This window comes from Hydractinia symbiolongicarpus, chromosome 14, assembly GCF_029227915.1.
Source record: "Hydractinia symbiolongicarpus strain clone_291-10 chromosome 14, HSymV2.1, whole genome shotgun sequence".
Taxonomy (NCBI): Eukaryota; Metazoa; Cnidaria; class Hydrozoa; order Anthoathecata; family Hydractiniidae; genus Hydractinia; species Hydractinia symbiolongicarpus.
The window spans coordinates 13971997-13984604 of NC_079888.1; the positions used below are offsets into that span (position 1 = coordinate 13971997).

The 12608-nt window shown below is 33.7% G+C and overlaps 2 protein-coding genes across 2 annotated transcripts; one reads left to right on the forward strand and one right to left on the reverse strand.

The window, feature by feature from the left end:
• Positions 1-948: 948 nt before the first annotated feature.
• LOC130626064 (uncharacterized) lies at positions 949-3511 on the forward strand. The gene is made up of 2 exons (XM_057441172.1): positions 949-1188; positions 1600-3511. The coding sequence occupies exon 2, from the start codon at positions 1603-1605 to the stop codon at positions 2584-2586; it is 984 nt and encodes a 327-aa protein (XP_057297155.1). The 5' UTR covers positions 949-1188; positions 1600-1602; the 3' UTR covers positions 2587-3511.
• A 2384-nt stretch (positions 3512-5895) lies between these two features.
• Positions 5896-7521, reverse strand: LOC130626063 (uncharacterized). Its single transcript, XM_057441171.1, has one exon. The coding sequence runs from the start codon at positions 7016-7018 to the stop codon at positions 5951-5953; it is 1068 nt and encodes a 355-aa protein (XP_057297154.1). The 5' UTR covers positions 7019-7521; the 3' UTR covers positions 5896-5950.
• Positions 7522-12608: the final 5087 nt, after the last annotated feature.

A 12608-nucleotide genomic window follows, 5' to 3' on the forward strand; every position in this document is an offset into this window, starting at 1 on the left:
TGTTATCAAAACGAGCCTTCGATTCTCCTGGTATTCATATATTTCCAGACCGTAGCTAGTTTTTTCAACTCTAACCAGAGGAAGTGTTTATATTCTTAAAGGACATTAATTAACCGACTGATAGCCTTGTGGTTGAGCGTTCGCTTCCAGTGCGGGAGCTCTTGGGTTCAAACCCCGGTCGAGTCATGCCAGAGACTATAAAAGTGTGAATCTATCCTTTCTGCTTAGCGTTCAGCATGAGAATATGATTGATATCTTAGGCGGTTGTGTAGTTGAGCCATTGCTGTGCTTGCACAACTTTCGTAGCTCAAATGGGAGCTTTAAATGCGCTAGGACGCCCTTCGCAGGACCCTCGTTGATAACAGTACCAATAGGAACTGAAGAGGCTATCCTAGGTAAATAATTTCAATAATAATAATAATAATGATAACAATAATTAAAAATACTAAACACATCAAACAAAAATATTTATTTATAGGTTTTCTGGACGCCTAATGTTTTGTAGTGTGTAAATATCCCTTGCATATTGACCTTTTGTGTAGTTTGTCTATTACATGCTATTCTAAGAGTATTATCTATAGGTTTTCTGGACGCCTAATGTTTTGTAGTGTGTAAATATTCCTTGCATATTGACCTTTTGTGTAGTTTGTCTATTACATGCTATTCTAAGAGTATTATCTATAGGTTTTCTGGAAGCCTAATGTTTTGTAGTGTGTAAATATTCCTTGCATATTGACCTTTTGTGTAGTTTGTCTATTACATGCTATTCTAAGAGTATTATCTATGGCGAAGAGGTTAATTGAAACGTTCAAAGCTCTTTTAAATTGTCTGTTATTATGGTATTACGTACCCTCTGACAATTATCCGCAACAAATGAAAGTTTGTGACATTTCCAAGAATGTCAGAAATAAGTTATACGGGGAAATTTCTGTTAAAGAAATTTTGGCAAGATAGAAGAAAAATTGCTAAATGAAGTGTTTGTGAATGAAAAACCTGAATATCACGACAAAAGGAAATTTCTCAGATTAGGTTTATTACATGATTTGTAGTTCTAAGAAAAAATGTTGACAGTGCTGTCAGTTCAAGAGAATGATACAGAAACCTGATATTTCTCATTTGTCATGATTGTTATAAATAAGACTCTATCACTCGAAGTAAATCAAAGTTTGGGACAACTTGTGGAGTATAGTAAGTAAATTTTTTTTATTTGTTATATATATTTAAAATAAAGTGTAATTTTCTCCACGCGAACACGTATTCAATCATAAATACGTGTTCGTAAACAATAATCAAAATGATGTGTTTGCGAACTGTAGAAAGAAAGATAGTTGTATATAAACTAGTGATAATTATTGGTAAAAAAGTCAGCAAAAAATGCTCGGTAAAAATTTTTAAACTTAAAAAAAAGTTTGTCGCTTTTTGCCGAATAAATTTTACTAACATTTTTTAATTGATGAAGAGTTTAGTGAAGACTTCAGTGCCGCGCGTAGTGTGGCCTTCATGTTCTAAGGCAAGGGGATTGAATCCCACACGCGTCATGTTAGCGGTGCACAAATTAGCTCTACTTCTGTATACAGACTTTATTAATATCATTTCCAGGCAATGGCTGTTAATGACAAACAACTCGATGCTCTCGAAACATCGTTACAAGACCTACCGCTTTGTATGAGAGCATTCTCGTTATCAATGAGAAGCTTGTACGCAGAAAAGGCGGTGGGGGGAAGCGATAAATGTATTACACAATTTCGTGAACTTCGGGATGACACAAGAAATGATGCGGTGGTTTATCTACGCGGCGTCCTACCTATTTGCACCAAGTTCATCTCCAACCTGCAAGAATATTTTGAGTATTACCTTGCATTAAGCTTCGATGATTGGAGCGAATATTTAGACGACATTATTGCAGATACTTCTGAACATGAGAAAGTTGCTGATGTTTTGGTAAAATTGCACAAAGGTATGTTAGTAAATCTTAAATTGCGGGAAGATAAAGCTAAAGTGATTTTGGCCGAAATGACGCAACTAACAGAAGAATATGAGAAAAAAAGAAAAGAATTGCAAGCTTCAGCGGAAAGTAAAAGCAATTGGGCTTTTGGCCTAGCTTTCATACCATTTATCAATATTATCGCATCTCCTACGCTCTTAGCTTGTGCTGATACTGATTTGTGTGAAGCAGTAGCCAAGTGTGAACAAGCTAAACTTGCAAGTGCATCTGCACTGGTTGTAAAAGAAACCCTGATTCCAGCCTTAGGGCAGTTTATCAAAGGCTTGGAATGCGCTGCTGGATTTTTTAACGCTCTACGTATTGAGCTCACTCAATTACGCGATACTGGAGAAAAAGCAAAAGAAAATCCGAAAAAATTACACTACAAGATGATGCAAAATAAGGCAAAAAGTATACAGGGTGGCTGTCGCTCATTTTACGCTACCATACCAAGCATTGAGACTGATTTTGAAGCTATCCCCTCGGAAGGTACCGACAAAAATTATGTGGACAAATGGCTTGAAAATCAAAAGGAAATCATTAACTCCAACCTTGAGAAAAACATTGCTTGGAAATGGATCAAAGCAATAAAAGGAAATTAATTTTAAAAGCAGTTTGAAAAGACATCTGCAAACTTTAACTTAAAGTTTCTTGAAAATGGTGCGGTGTATTTTAAAGAATTACAATACAATGCACATATAATATCGCGATAATATCTACTAGCTTACTTTACATACATCTTCTTGTCAACTTCGTCCCCAGTCCTTCTAGAGGTATTTTACGTCACTTTCTTTCAAAATTGAGTTCCATTTTGTTTATTGTTTGTTTTCGATGGATATCTATGGCGACGTTTCTAAACTCAAAATAGGGGCTTGGTGATAAGACTCACTGTCTTCTTCTTGCTCCTGTCAGCAACTATTATCACAAACGCGAATATTTACATATTTGTTATATTATCTTAATGTTAAAATTAATGACCTAATAAAGAAAAAAACAACCCTACAGCGACAGAAATACTGAATTTCTGAATACATATTGCCAAATAATTTAAGGCTCTCCAAACACACGATGGGGAAAACTTGTTTATCAATCTGTGAAATTTGAGAATCTGTTTGATATACTTGATTGCGAAATAATTTTTTATTCTTGTTTGTCGAACAGCTAAAATAACATTCCACTTTATACCTACTTCTTTAATAACTTTAAAATCAAGTGACGTCAACAACAATCAAATATTGTTTTAGAAAGCAGAGTGATGATAAGCAAACTTGGTACAACTCTTCATATACACAATACGTAATAGTAGAAAGGTAGTAGTGACATATATTGCATTTTTTTTAAAAAATATTTTGCAACATCAATAAAAAAAAATTGTAAATTTTGAAACTAATTAGCTAGCTACTATTCTTGTATTGTAATTGAAAGATTAATCGCGTACTTACCGTACGTTGGTTAATCGAGATTATATTGTCAAATCTTGTGATTACGTTGGATGAACAGTAAACGCTTAGTTAAGCAAGAGTTTAACTGTCACATTTATATTCTCCTGGCAAGCTGCATATGATTCACTCAACAAAAAAGGATCATCTATATATACCACAGATACTTTAAATATCTTAGGAAAATACCTAAATCTGACATTTTGACGCTGAATGCCAAACCCAGCTGAATAGTGTCGACTTCAAGCTTTTTTTTTCGGACATTCTTCTTAATTTGCGAGATGGATTCTCACCCAAACTCCCTTTACTATGCAATGAAAGAAACTGTCGCAATTTTTAAGTCGCAAAATCAAAAGGGAAATAACTTTTAGGATTGGCCCCTTGTAAAAACTTTTTGCGAAAAAATAAATGATATATTGCGAGAATTTACTTCTGCGGTGTTATTTTTTACATATATATATAGAACAAAAACAAAAACACCATCAACGATAAAAAACCATATGATTTTGAATTCAATTAAAGAGTTGATTACTACACAAAACCGTGTAACCAATAAGACCACAGAAAATTAAAATATAAATTCCAGGAAATTTTCTTATTTTTCCAGGGTAAAACGTTTGAGATTCCATAACAATTCTTGGACTACATAATTAACCATGGCAAATTTCTAGGAATTCCAGTAATTGATGAAAAATGCAACGTACTTTAAGGTCAGAAGCTTTCGCGGGAAGAAAGTTTCGCGATTTCGCGGTTTTTGGGCCTTTTCGCGAAAGTTTTTTCCCGCAAAATTTTTCAAATGAGCTTAACCGGGAAAGTTTTTCCCGCGAAATTTTTTAATAAAAATAAATTTTTAATTTTTTCAATCCTGTCGCTAGAAATAACGAAATGTCTTAAGGAACAAATGACAAGCAAAAAAAAAAAAGTTCCCTGAACTTGTAGAAATTGAATAAAAAAATTAAAAAAGTGGATATATAAACCAAAAAGTTGTCTTGATTGTTCTCTTTCCGCGAAAGTTTTTCACGCGAAATATCTGAAAATAGGCCATCCACGAAACTTTCTTCCTGTAAAAGTTTCTGACCTTAAACTACCAGTACCTCGGAAACAATGTCTAGAAATTACCTAAAGTGGATAAATTTTGGCGAGTATTTAATTTGGCGAATGACCAAAATGAAATATTTGGCGGGGATTTAATTTAACGAATGATAAATTTTATAAAATTTAGCGAGGATTTAATTTGGCGAACACAAAAAAATGTTTATTTCGGCGAATGGCGCAAAGAAATGAATTTTTATGTTTAATGTTTTATAAAAAAAAAGAATAAATTTATATATAAACACAAGATTTACCTGTAACAATTCTCTTTATACTTGTATTTATAAAACTTGTTGTAAATATCAAAGTTGTTTTTTTGGGGAAGATTTTTTTTAATAACAAAAACCGTATTTTTTTTTTAAATTTGGCGAACGGTGAATTATGTTAAATTTGGCGAGTATTTAATTTGGCGAATAGTCAGTTATCAAAATTTTGGCGGGTACTTAATTTGGCTAACTTTGTCGAATCAAAGCTTTTTGAAAAAACCGGTAGGTTTTTAGCAATTAATCAAGAAACAAATTCTAACATTTGCATTGAAGGACGGAATTAATTTGGGAAAAAAAAGAGAATTTGCAGATAATACTTTAAATGGCGCAGAGAACTAAAAAGAAGAGAGTTAAAGAAACTTCCAGCTAAAAAGTTTTAGCTTCAACTACCTTTTAAGAAAAACCTTACCGTGTAAAGTTTTTAATAGGAATTGTTTTAGATATTCAGATCTGCAAATATTTAAGTCAACATGAATAGGACAATTTCAGGACATCTTCATTTTTTGTCAAAATTTCAGAATTTTTTAGGAACTTTAAGGACAAGCTCATTAATCCAGGACTGGGGTCACCATGATAGTGGTGAACGTTATTTTTATGTCGTAAAAAAAAATTCCAGAATAAAAATTTGCAAGTTAACTTTTGTGAATAGCGTATTTCAATATATTGTGAGGGACTAAAATTTTGCACAAGCCTTTTTTAAACTTTTTCGCAGGGCTATCATCTGTGATTTAGTCCAAAAATTGTTAAATTATAGTTTTTTCCTTTAAAGCAAGCTCTTCATCAACAACTTTCGGTAACTTTAAAATTATTGCCACTCATCTGTTCAGTCATTGTCATTGAATAATATAGATATTATCATGTCATGAACAAGCGAGTTTATTCTAGGCTACGCTTCTACAGCTACATAATAAACTCGCTTGTTCATGACATGATAATATCTATACTATTCAATAACTTCCCATAACTTTTTTCGTGGTCGATTTTAAAGTATACCAAAGGAATAACAAATTCTACTAAGCCTTCTAGCTATTTCTAAGAATTTCCCAAGCCCCTGTTTATTCACCCTGCCCCTCCTCTTCTATTAGAAACCAAAGTGAAATTAAGAAAGGAATAATTAAATATATATAACAATTAATTACAGTAGATTGAAAACAATAATACAATCACAATTAACAATTTTGAGCTCTCTTCCTTACAATAGATCTTTGCAAAATATTTGAGGTATTTCGAAGTTTTTCTATTATATCTTTGTTTTTCACATTATCTTTGCAAATTATTAACTCTTTCTTTAAATCATTCATCAAGAAATCAGTGGACATATTTAATGAAGACAAGCTAGTGTTTAATTTTTGATAATTTTGCATAATAGTATGCACAGATTTAACAGTTGGTCCAAATTCTGACAGATGAGGTTTTTGTTTATGACACCAGGTCTCAATTTCGTTCTCATGACAGTGCAAAAAGCTGTCAATTATCTGTGAAAATGTTTTCATTGATAAATCAATCTTTCGGCAATAATTTTCAACAGTAGTCTGTTCTGGTGCAATTATTGCAAACTTGGTTTTTAATTTCAATAATTCTTCCTCCGCAGTTTTTAAATCTTCTTGCATTTTCTCAGCTGTGGAAATTAGCATATCTAGCGAAGGAATTGATTGATTTGTAATTTCATTTTTGATTTGACTTTCTACATCGGGAGAAAACAAATTGACTTCAGTAGAGAACAAATCCTGAGTCTTCTGCTCCCTTACTAACGTATCAACAAAATTGCAGGAATTACGGAACACTTCATCAAGTGTGGGTGCACGAGCTGGTTTTAAAAAATAGCTGGTGTCTTGCAAAGACTGCTCAGGAGAATAAGCATATCCAAATTGTGAGGTGTAGAGCATATCAACTAGGTTATTCCAAAAATGGAGTTGTTTTTTTTGTGTTGCTGTCCCTCGGACAAGTTCCAAATCATCAATCTTACACACACCCATAATATTTAATGAGAATAATAATTTTTGGTGTCTTGAATCAATTCGGTTACTGATAACTGGCACTGACTCATCTAAAATTTCTTCAAATTTCGAATCATAACTAGTAATTATCCACGAAAGCAGCTTCATTCTGGCTTCACTTGGATGTAACAACAATTCTGCAAGCCATTGGTCACTGTTATCTTCCAAGTACGGACAACTTAATTCACTTAAACAGTTTTTTATTCTTACCAGTAAAATACTGGAAGATTGCTTGGCCATTTGTATAATAGTTTTAACAAAATTAACAACACAATACCAAAAAATGCTAAGTTATTTTACTTCATATCATACATTACCACATCAAAACATCAAAATTAAAAATTACGCAGTTATCCAGGTATTTAATGTTGAGCTACATACTTTTTTCAGTCATGTATGTAGAAAAGGCAATATAGCTGTGCACATTTTGCTCCCGCCATAGTTTGCAATGTTTTGACTCGAACATTTTAGCCTACGAACTTGGGCAGGGTTTCTACAGGAATGTTAGTCGGAAAATAATTCAGTAGTCCTATTTCATAAACATCGGGGGAAAATGGCCATAACATTCAGAGGAAAATACAAAAATTAGTTTTAAATATGAATAAGTAATACTATAATGAGTTAGTGTATGTAACAAAACATGACAATGTAATATAAATCCGTTGTAATAACATTGCTAGGAGAAACCATCCCAAATCAAAGTACCTCGGCGCACGCGCAAAATGGCAGAAAAAACTGCTTTGCTCTGCTGGCACTGTTCTGCCCAGATTGCAAAAACGGCCTGTTTACAACCGAGACAGCCAGATTATGTACGCATGATCCGATTATGTTTTTTTTGCACTGGTTATGTCGTGGTGACCGGATTATGAACGCTGATATAAAATTCGACGGCGAATTGTATCTGAGTATGCGCAGCTTGATGCAAAATCAAAACAAACAAAACTGCGCATGCTTAGATACAATTCGCCGTCCAATTCGCTGTTCAATTCGCTTCGTGAAAATCCCCCTTAAATGGCTGGCCGGGCAGGCTTTGATTGGCATTCTCTTCGAACTTTTGCGAATTAAACATTCTCTGGAAGATAGAACACCCCTAAAAACTAGACATGGCGAAAGAAAAAAGTCTGGACGTAATTATTAGTATAAACTACTCTTGTAGTAAATACAGTTCAACATAATATACTTTGAAGTAACTAAATTTCACGGAACCTAAATTATTCTTTTTGCGGGAGTTAAGTTTGGTGGAAAGTTATTAAACTTGCGAATCCCAAAATTTAGTATTTGCCACGAAATTTCGTTTCATTTGAGAACAACAACAACTTTGCCACCAGGGCTATCTGCTTGTCAGAAGTGATGACGAATGATATAAAAGCGGTCGGCCCCGATTATATTTGTTCTATAAGTCTCGAATAATATTTGACTGTCATACATAAGCTGGCCTTCCTCGATTATGTGCGATTATGTTCCTTTTAAGTGCCAAATAATATTTTTTGAGTAATAAGCCGGCCCGTGTCCTGATTATGTTGCCCTGATTATGTATTTTTTGCCCTGTTCTTAACCGGGGCAAGCTGCCGTACTTAATCAGGGCAGCGTTTATTATCCGGGCAGAACAGCGCAACGCGCACAGTGAAGTTGTTCTGCTGTTTCAAAAGGTTTTTTTTTAATCATTTGCTTGTAAAAGTTATAGTTTAAATTATAACACTAATTTAATGGAAACCAGGCAACCTGAGATCGTTCTTCAAACATTGATATTATTTGTGGAGTCAACCCCTCGACCTCGCATCATATATAGCTAGCTTTCACAAGCCCCTGGGCTTCTTGTTAAATTTATGTTTTATTGCTTTTTTTTATTTAGCTAGCTAGCTAGACATTCTATTTTTGTTTTGATTACTTAAAATACATTGTCTCAGAAGAATACGATGCAGGATTATTAGACGCTACGCTTAGTATAATTAGCCGTTAAAGTTTCTTTGTGTTCTTACAGCTAGCTAAATGCAGTAGCATCTTTTCCATGTTTTTTCTTGAAATCGGAATGTGTTGTTGTTTCATAATATGACATACTGCTATAAATGCAGTAAAATTAACTCTTGCACAATGGTTTCTTGTTCCTATTTTTGTTTTTAATTGAATCACAACTTTATGTGGGTATATATAAGTATAGATAGATGGCTATGGGAAAACTGATAACAAAGAAAAGTGGAAATTTAAGTAAAAAAAATATCTATTGTATAAGTAGTTGTATTAGTGGCTAATTATACTGTACGCACTGTATATACAGTGAACTCTCTATAACTTGAACACCTTTAACTCGAATCTCTCCTTAACTTGAACAATTTCGCCAGCGCAGTGGGAATTTCGTAATAAACTCTCATAAAGAACTCTCTATTTGTGGGTCTATCCAGTTTTTAGGTGGGGTTGCTCGGAATACAATTTTAAAAGTGCAATGATATGGCAAGTTAAGTTATTCAAACTGAAAGAAAATATATACAAATTTAGTTTTGAAATTTAATAAACGTTTGACAAAATAAATTGAAATATATTATTAAATAATCGTACCAGATTGCCTAAGTATAGAACCGGATAAACTTGAAATGAATTACGCCCAAACGTTTTCTTGAAAGTTGATGTGTATAAAATTTGATTGATACTTTTGAATAAAGTTTTGTGATTTGCTCAGTTTTGTGATTTGACAGAATGAACGAAAATATAAAAAAACGTATTATAAAGTAATTGACGTGAAATTCCTAATGACACAATCAAGTAACAATTAACAATTAAACAATACATATAGCTAAGATGAAACATAAGGATACAATACAAGTGGGACATACGAGACAATGAGACACAGGACTGGACAAGTGAGCAAAGAAATTGAATAAACAAGGCATAACGATAAATGGTAGCACTACACATGACAAGGTACATTTTACGGCTGACATAAACAATGAATTTTGATTCAAGAATATATATATAAACACAACACTATTAATCGAATTCCTATACTCGAATCTCTCCTTAAATCAAACGTTTTTATGGTCTCTTTGGGTATTTCCTCTTTATAACTCCAGTGTCGCAACATGTATATAGAACTTTATATGACACAAGCCGTTTTTGCATTGTTTTGGCTCTGTAAAACGTAAATAAAGTCTTATATCTACATGTGTGACGGGTCTTAAATTATTCAAATGTCATTCAAACAAAACACAAAAACGATTCTTTGGTATTAAAGTTTTGCAATCATGTTGTCTGTTGCCGGGACAAAACGCAAAGCAGAAAAGGGAGAAAAATTACGCTTAATTGGCCATTTATTCAAAATTTATACAAAAACTTGGAAAAACTCCCAACACTATTACCTGAACCTCTCTTTAACTTGAACGGTTTCCAATTCCCTGTAGCTGTTCGAGTCATAGAGAGTACACTTATAATTAAACTGCATAGATAAATAGATGATCTGTATATTTTATATGGCTAGCCTCACATATATCAAGGGATATACTGTTTCTATTATTTCCAGAAGGGGCCATGGCTTAGATGGGGAGTATTTAATGCTCATTTTGAGCTACGCAGACTTAATTAGTGTCCGTGCTCTACCAGACAACTCCATGCAACATCCAATAGCTCACACCTCCCCAATTTCCTTCACATGGCTTGGGTTAACTAAGCCATGTGAGGGAAATTGTAGAAAAAAATTGTAGAAATTGCGCTACAGGGAATCGAATGCCGTTCTCCTGTTGAACTTTCATTGCAGAATCGGATGGCTTTCTCTTCTTCCACCTGTAATTCTTTCTTCTTTTGCTTGATCGCTTTAATATATTCACTGATTGATTTGTATTGAAGAGTGAACAATTTTCCATACTTTCCTTCATAATCTTCTCCAAAGTGTTTTTGAAGTTCTCCATGCTTGTGTCTGTAATTAGCACGTAGTGATAGTGCTTGAGAAAGAGATTTTTGGTATATTTCATTCGATGGATATAAATCACTCACACCATCTTTCTCGAAGAGATCTTGAATTTCCATTACTAGCATAGATTCTATAACAGCTAAGTGGTCCTTTAACAGGGACCTATTTTCCTCTTCAGACGTATCTTCATCTAATTTCCAGTTGTCCACCAAGAGGCTTAGATTTTCTTAGGAATCTATCTATCTATTCGTTCCTAATTTGCTTGAAAATCTTTCTTGAACTCACCCAAAGTAACACAAAATATTAAAACTTGATTTTTAGAAATCTCACAAAATCGATTTATCAAATCCGCAAATTTAATAATTATGTGTTTACCCTTTTTTGCTTCGAAACTTGTTGAATTCAATTTAAATTTCAGAAGTTAGATACTTTCAACTTTTTGGATTTGTCCCACGAAACAATGACCAATTAGTTTCCTCTAAAGTTTCCCCTGAAAGAAATTTTTATTTGAGAATTCGAATAAAAAAAGGAAAGAAAACAATCAAATTTTTTGAATTCAATAATCAATTTCAACAAAATAAATCCTGTTTTGTCCACAGGTTTCAAAATCATGTATTGCCTGCTTAATATGTTACTTTTGGAACTAAAAACGAACACAACTCTTTAACGACGTTTCGGCCGTACGACGGCCATTTTCAAGTATAGCTATTTACAATTGACAAATTCAACACTATATACAAAATATCGTACGATATATCATCGTACGATCAAATATTCCGTAGGGGCAAGTCAATTATCTGAAAATAGAAATAATGGCATTGATGCAATATTTCTATTAAGAATTGGCTTATCCCTACGGATTAACAAGCTTTCCTTCAATTCCAAATCAAAATTATTAGATGCGGAGGAGATAATAGAAAAATTATCTAAAGATGGTCTATTTTTACAGAAAACAACATGCTCCAAAACCGCACTAGGGTTAATAGATTTGACGGATTTTCCAGTCAAGGCAGAAACGGCCATGTGTTCGCAGGCTCTAACTTTCAAATGTCGCATAGTTTTCCCATAATAGATGGCATTGCAGCCATCACACTGATATTTATATACGACTTTTGAACGCAGAGCCTTTGAAACACGGTCCTTAAACCGGAAAAAATTGCCAATTCTACAACCCGATTTGAAAATAACCCTAAGCTTACAGCACGGAAGATGCTTATCAAATGTTTTAACTAAGTGAGTTCGCAGTTTCAACGATATATTACCCAAATATGGCAAAATAATAAGAACTTCTAACTTAGGCACGGTACTGAAAACTTTCTTATCTTGAAACATTCTGTCGAGAAAAGACTTAATGCATTGATCAATCAAACTTGACGGGTAGCCATTTCTTAACAGAATGTTTCTAAGATCTTGCATTTCTAAGTGAAACCTAGAAAAATCAGAAACAATCTTAAATATCCGAAAAATCAATGTCATTATCAAACCCGTTTTATATTCTTCCGGCAAAAAGCTGTTGTAATTCGTGTAAACACCACTAAATGTAGGCTTCCTATAGATAGATGTAACAAACTTCGATTCATTGCGAGAAACAGATACGTCAAGAAACGGAAGAGTTTTATCGGCCTCGCATTCAGACGTGAAAGATATGTTGATGTGTTGCCTATTAAGATAGTCCTTAAATAGAGGCAAATGGCTAGGAGATGAGAACAACACAAAAACATCATCAACATATCTTCTATAATACACTGGCTTAAAGGATGATGGACAATTATCCAACCAAGTCTTTTCGTGGTGCGAAAGAAAAGCATTAGCAAGGCTGGGGCCAAGAGGTGATCCCATAGCTACCCCATCGACTTGCTTGAATAGTTGACCGTTAAACGTGAAATAAGAATTTTCTGTGGCCAGAGAGAGGAGTTTACGAAAATCACTTTT